Source organism: Galeopterus variegatus, unplaced genomic scaffold (assembly GCF_000696425.1).
Source record: "Galeopterus variegatus unplaced genomic scaffold, G_variegatus-3.0.2 Scaffold5830, whole genome shotgun sequence".
In the NCBI taxonomy this organism is placed as follows: domain Eukaryota; kingdom Metazoa; phylum Chordata; class Mammalia; order Dermoptera; family Cynocephalidae; genus Galeopterus; species Galeopterus variegatus.
Genome location: NW_007731941.1, coordinates 29,403 through 36,458, shown reverse-complemented (window position 1 = coordinate 36,458; position 7,056 = coordinate 29,403). Strand labels below are relative to the sequence as shown.

General features: G+C 47.0%; 1 protein-coding gene across 1 annotated transcript in view; it reads left to right on the top strand.

Moving 5' to 3' along the window:
* ZNF554 (zinc finger protein 554) overlaps positions 1 to 6,472 on the top strand; it is an 18,071-nt gene extending 11,599 nt beyond the window's left edge. The window contains 3 exon segments of the mRNA XM_008590067.1: positions 3,104 to 3,230; positions 4,004 to 4,192; positions 4,838 to 6,472. Coding sequence (XP_008588289.1) covers positions 3,104 to 3,230; positions 4,004 to 4,192; positions 4,838 to 6,024 — 1,503 coding nt within the window. The 3' untranslated portion in view covers positions 6,025 to 6,472.
* Positions 6,473 to 7,056: the final 584 nt, after the last annotated feature.

Sequence of the window (7,056 nt, the reverse complement as noted above, 5' to 3'; positions counted from 1 at the left end):
TCTACTTTTTAAAACTTCCAAAAGCATATCTCCATCCAGACAGTTCTCTGTTCATGTTGTCTCTCTGTTCTCTGAGGCCCCAATAGGTATAAATCATAGTAAAAATCATGAGTTACAGAGACTCATTTTGTTTTTATTTTTTATTTTTTTTATTTTTTATTTTTTTTAAAAAGATGACCAGTAAGGGGATCTTAACCCTTGACTTGGCTCTGTTCTCTGAGGCCCCAATAGGTATAAATCATAGTAAAAATCATGAGTTACAGAGACTCATTTTGTTTTTATTTTTTATTTTTATTTTTTTATTTTTTTTAAAAAGATGACCAGTAAGGGGATCTTAACCCTTGACTTGGTGTTATCAGCACCACACTCTCCCGAGTGAGCCACAGGCCGGCCCACATTTTGTTTTTAATATTGAAATAGTTTCCGTTTTAACCCACCCAGCAGGCAGCAAACAGCAAGAAGCTGTGTCCTACTAAACCCCCTCCCCACCCTGCTGCCCTGCTTTTTCTGATTGGGATGACCCTTCTGTTATGAAATTATAATAATATAGATATATTTACTACATATAAAAATTATAATATTTTATCCTAATTTTCAGTACCAACCCCCACCGTTTTTGTGGATCTGAACCCTTGACCACGGTGTTACCAACACCACACTCTATCTAACCATATGAGCTAACCTGCCAGCCCCTATCCTAATTTTTATTATATATCCATGTGTAATAGCCACAAAATGCAAAGCCATTGATTTTTTCCCTTTTTGTTTGATTGTAGATTTGCTCGAGCCATGGCCGTAAGTGTAGCTGTTACAGGATTAACATTCCAACTTCAGAGGTGGGGTGGGGACCAGCCGGACCGTTAGGGGCAGAGGGGCAGGTTTCTGCAGCAGCCACTGGCCTGAACAAAAGCCTGGAGTGTTTGCTCCCCCTTTGTCTGCTTCACTGACATTTTGCTGTAGCACCGATGTCTTGATCTTTTCTAGCTGCTACAACAAAATGCCACAGACTGGGTGGCTTGTAAACAACAGTTTACTTCTCCTAGTTCTGGGGACTGGAAGTGCAGGATCAAGGTGCTGGCAGGTTCCGCGTCCGCTGAGGACTTGTTGCTCATGGATGGTGACTTCCAGCTGCGTCCTCGCGCGGTGAGGCAAGGACGGGGCAGCTCTCTGGGGCCGCCTTTTTAAGGGCACTAGTCCCATTTGTGAAGGTCCCATCACTTCTCAAAGACCCTACCTTTTCATACCATCTCACTGGGGATCAGGTTTCAACTTTTGCATTTGGGGGTGATGCAGACATTCAGACCACAGCCCCTAGAATGGACTTAACCCTTTTCCCTCCAGCTCAGAGGCAAGGGCAGCACAAAGTTTTGATGTTTTTGGTCCACCCAAAGCTTGCCTTTGCGAATGTGTAGGCCCTGTCTTCTCTCACTCGGAGGAGAGGACGTCAACCAAAGGCATCACCAGGGCTGCATCTACCCGCACCACCTCTCAGCTTCAGCCAGAATAGCCAGAGCAGCTCGCGGGTCCAGCACGCCTAACTGCCTGCAGTGGGAGCTGTCGTTTTCCACATCCTGTAGGTGACTGCCTTGTTATGACAGACACCAGCTCGGGTGCTTTTCGGTACCGTGGATGCCTCTGTATCCACCCAGGCACCAAACATTCATCGTCCCCTCCCTGTCATTCATCCTTCCTATTCCCAAACATGCTGTATTAGTCTGTTTCTGTTTCGGAATAACAAAATACCTGGAACTGAGTAATTTATAAGAAAACGAAATTTATTGCTCACAGTTTTAGAGGCTGGAAAGTCCGAAGTCCAGGGAGCACATTTGGTGCAGGCCTTGGTGGTAGCAACAGTGACGGCAGGTATCACACTGCGAAATGGCAGAGCACAGAGAGCTCCTGGTGCACTCTCCCTTCTAAAGCCCTGAGAACCATGCCCATGACCACCATTTTTAACCCATTCACTAGGCATGATCCTCAGAATCTAATCACCTCTTCAAGGTCCCACCTTTTAATTACCTTAATAGGATTTCTCACTCTCTTAACAGTCAGAGTGGAAATTAAGCTTCTAATATGTGGACTTTGAGGGACACAGTTCAGTCAGCCCACAGCACATGCTTGTGCCACATTCCAGTGAGTGACAGTAGTTGTCACAGATCTCACTTCTTACACTATCTCTGACACACGGAGGCAAAGAGAACTAGTCTCTACTAATCTAGAGATAAAGGAGAAAAAGTTTGGGATAAGGGACTCATTGGTCATACAGATTGCTAGGGATTGCTTCCAGGTTCTCCGACTGTGGCATCAGCAGATGCTACGCCTAATATGGAATCATAGTCCTCACTGCAACACTGTCAGGTTGAAATTGTTCTTTCTGTGGAAAGATGAAGATGTGGTGTCCTGGACAGGTGAGCAGTACACCTGCAGTCCCACCGCTGGGGAGCTGCGTGGCCGCAAATCCGTTGATTTTCAGAATGAGCGGGGGAGATTGCCAAGTGGCACCTGTTTAATAAGAGAGTGGCAGAATATTTCCATCAGACCTGTGTGTGGGGCCTCCTTGCTGTACCCACAAGGCACCTGGTAGTGTCTGACTTCTGTGTAATTAATTCCATGCAATGGTGTGTTTAAAAATGCTTAAAATGACAGTTCTTATATATATTTTACCACAATAAAAATAAATGGAATTTTTAAATGATGTTAAACAAAGGCAGATATATATTGCGCAATTAACAATCAAGTTTAGTTTTATGGTTCTCTACAAGCTGTAAAAGGTAGCTTTATTTGACAACTCTAACTTCTTCTTTATTTTTGGCAGCTGGCTGGTACAGGGATCCAGACTTGTGACCTTGGTGTTACACGGCTACGCTCTAACCAACTGCACTAACGTGGCCAGCCCAACTCTAACTTCTTTTGCTTGTTAAATCATATCTTACTGTTTCAAGAAATTATTTCAAATAAATAAGAAATAATGTTTAAAAAAAAAAAGAAAAAGAATCTAACTTCTGGGTTTTGCACCCTGATCATTCTGAACTTCCTGGAGCCACCTCCTGTGAACGTGGGAGGGGAGGGTCCCATCGTGAACAGAACCAATGTGATGTTTTAGGAATATGTGACCTTTGAGGATGTGGCTGTGGACTTCTCCCCGGAGGAGTGGGGGTTGCTGGACCCTGCCCAGAGGAACCTGTACAGAGAGGTGATGCTGGAGAACTACAGGAACCTGATCTCCCTGGGTGAGCCAGCACCATTAATTCGTTGATTCACATGTACCTCTACGTTTAGCTTTTTGAGGAGCTGCCAGACAGTTTCCCACAGCAGCAGCACCGTTTTATATTCCCACCAGCTGTATGTGTCAGTTCTGACTTTGCACATGCTCACCAATGCTTATTTTCTGTTTTCTGGTTTTTTGGGGGGTTTTTTTTCCTTTTTTGTCTTTTTTCATGACCAGTAACGGGATCGGAACCCTCAGTGTCGCGCCCGTACCACGACCGGCAACGGGATCGCAACCCTCGGTGTCGTTCGGTTTTTTTTCCTTTTTTGTCTTTTTTCGTGACGAGTAACGGGATCGCAACCCTCAGTGTCGCGCCCGTACCACGACCGGCAACGGGATCGCAACCCTCGGTGTCGTTCCCGCACCGCGCTCAACCAGTGAGCAGACCAGTCTCTATATGGGATCCGAACCCTCGGCGGGAGCACCGCCACGCTCCCAAGCGCTGCACTCTACCGAGTGCGCCACCGGGCCGGCCCATGTTTTCTGTTTTTTGTTTTGTTTTGTTTAATTATTATGACAGCTTCCCTAATAGGTGTAAAATGACATCTCATTGTGGTTTTGCTGTGCATCTCCCTAATGACAACTGATGTTGGGCATCTTGTCACGCACTAATTGAGTACTTGTATATCTTCTTCAGGGGGAAATGTGAGATCCATAATTTTGTTATTGGGAAAGTAAAATCTCTAGCTTGGTCAACGTGCTACCTCTCAAATGTGCTCCTGTGTCTTTGAAAAGCCTTGAAGAACCAAAGTCCTGATACAGGGATTGAGGATGGCCCGTTTTCCCCAGCACACGCCCCCCAGGTCACCAGCCTTTGCCCATGGACAGGGCGTTCACTCTCTCGACCAGTGGTACCCTTCCCCTTGGAGCAAGGAGAAGCCATGTGGAGGGAGGAAGGAAGAATTCCCCCAAGCTCCTGCTCAGGTGAGAAGCAGGCAGGTACGAGCCGTCGAAGTCGGGGTGGCACCTTGGGAACTGTCGGTCAGAGACCCCTCCACAAGGCCCTAATTGTGTAAGGAGATGCCGAGATGTCTTCCTCCACTCACCCACAGCGACCTTCTCCTGTTTGCTACCTTTACCACCCCTCTGGGTGTACAGCAAAGACCATCCCACTTCGTTCCTGAACCTGTTCCGGTTCTCTGTTTCTAGTCCTCTTCCCCCTTTGCTTTTCCGATGATCCCTTCTCTCTGCCGTTCTGTGCTCCAGTCTTTGCAGGGCCTTCGTTCCTGAACCTGTTCCGGTTCTCTGTTTCTAGTCCTCTTCCCCCTTTGCTTTTCCGACGATCCCTTCTCTCTGCCGTTCTGTGCTCCAGTCTTTGCAGGGTGATTGCATCTGTATTTACGTTTCCCTCTTTTCCACCCCCTTCAGCCTCCTCTCCTGCATCCCGCCCGCAGCCTCCTAGTTTACTGACCCGTCTCTGTCTTCCCGTCCCTCCTCCACGCCAAAAGCTGATATTTGAACCTCAATCCACATGGGCCTTGTGTGCGTCGGAAGCAATTTTATCCCACCATCTCTTAAGTTAGCAGTTTCTTTCTCCAAACATTCTTTCCCGTCCTCAATTTATTCCAGATTGGGAGACCAGGTGGAAAAGCCAAGAGCTGACTTACAGGAAGGTGGTTTTTGGGGAAGAGCTGTCTGGTGGTACGAATGTCATAAGGCTTACCAGAAAAGACTGGGAATGTGGCCAGCTCGAGGAGGACCACAAAGACCCCCAGGGGCTTCCGAGGCCAGTGGCGTGCATCCAGGTAGAGGCAGCTCCTCAGGAGAAAGCTACTGCTTGGCATGAACTTGGGGAAAATGGTCATCTGAGCTCAGACCTTGTTTTATCACAGAGAAGCTCCATAGGAAGACACTTCCGTGACTGTGACCTAGATATTAAGAGTATGATGTCTGACTCGCTTGTAAACTTCCATCAGATGGGACATGCAGATCAGAGACCCAGTGGGAGTGGCAAGTGTGGAAAAGCCCTCAGCCAAAATGGTCATTTTACACAACAAGAAAGAACTCAAACAGAGGGGAATACTCTGGCTTACGTGAAAAATGGAAAATCACTGAATCGTAGTGTGGCTCTTACTATACACAACAAAATTCATGTGGTGGAGAAGCCCTACGAATGTCACCAGTGTGGGAAGGTGTTTAACCGGAGGCACTCCCTGAGTGAACATCAGAGGATTCACACGGGAGAGAAGCCCTACGAGTGTCAAGAATGTGGGAGAGCCTTCACGCACAGCTCCACCCTCACTCGCCACCTGAGGACTCACACCGGGGAGAAGCCCTACACATGCGGCAAGTGTGGGAAAGCCTTCAACAGGATCTCGTCTCTGACTCAGCATCAGAGGATCCACACGGGGGAAAGGCCCTATAAATGCACAGACTGTGGGAAATCCTTCTGCCAGAGCTCCTACCTGATTTTGCACAAGAGAACGCACACTGGCGAGAAGCCCTATGAATGTAACGAATGTGGGAAAGCCTTCATCGATCGGTCCTCTCTCAACCAGCACGAGCGAACTCACACCGGCGACAGCCCCTACGAATGCGACCAGTGTGGAAGAGCCTTCAGCCAGAGGTCTTCCCTTGTGAGGCATGAGAGAACTCACACTGGAGAGAAACCATACAGCTGCAATGAGTGTGGGAAAGCCTTCAGCCAGAGTTCCTCCCTAATCACTCATCAGAAAACCCACGCTAGTCAGAAAACCTATAAAATAATTGACTGTGGAAAAGTGTTCTATCGGACCAGCCACCTTATTGGATTTTAGTGATTGCCTGCTAAAGTGTGAAGCACTTTTTAGCACTCTGCCACATCAGTATAGACCTTGATTTGGTGTAATGTATTAGTTGAAAAGAAGAGGCTTACAGCACATTCTTGAAAGAATGCTCTGGGGTCTAGAACTGAGAAAGGGCCATCGAGCTACACCCGATGAGTTCCATGCTCTTGGAAAAGAGGAATGGGATTTCGCTGAGAATCATCCCATGTTTAGTTGCTGAAACAAAAGGTATCCTGTTTCAGCTTTCAACTTCTCATGTGAGTATTCCGAATTTTCCCCCAATATTCTTTTTCAGTATTTTACTTCAGCATTCTACTCTTTTTGGTCACTTAGCTAGACCCTAATTTATCTCACACACTACTTTGGCAAGGCCAAGAATGTTTTCTAAGACAGCGCTTTAGATTGAAGTAAAAAAAATAATAATAAAGAATGCAAAATAGTACGTATAATTTGATCCAATGAAGTCAAAATATATACATACCAACGGACAAAGGCTGGACAGGGATGTGGAGAAATGAACAGGTTTATCTGATTCTTAGTCAGGGTTATCTGATTATGCGTGATTCTGTGTCTTTTGCCATTTCCCTTTGTATTGCTGTAATCATTTTTTTTTTTTTTCTGACCGGTAAGGGGATCACAACCGTCATCAGCATGGTGTGGTCCGCACCACACTCAGCCAGTGAGCGCACCGGCCATCCATATACAGGATCCGAACCCGTGGCCTTGGTGCTACCAGCACCGCACTCTCCCGAGTGAGCCATGGGGCTGGCCCATCATTTTTGATCATGAACGAAAATCAAGTAGCATCAAAAACTGGAAGGGAGGGGGGCCGGCCCGGTGGCACACTGCTACAGTGCGCCACTTGGGAGCGCGGCAGCACTCCCGCCGAGGGTTCGGATCCCATGTGGAGACCGGTTCCCGCTCACTGGCTGAGCGTGGTGCGGACCACACCATGCTGATGATGGTTGTGATCCCCTTACCGGTCAGAAAAAAAAAAAAAAAAAGGAAAAAAAAAAAAAAAAC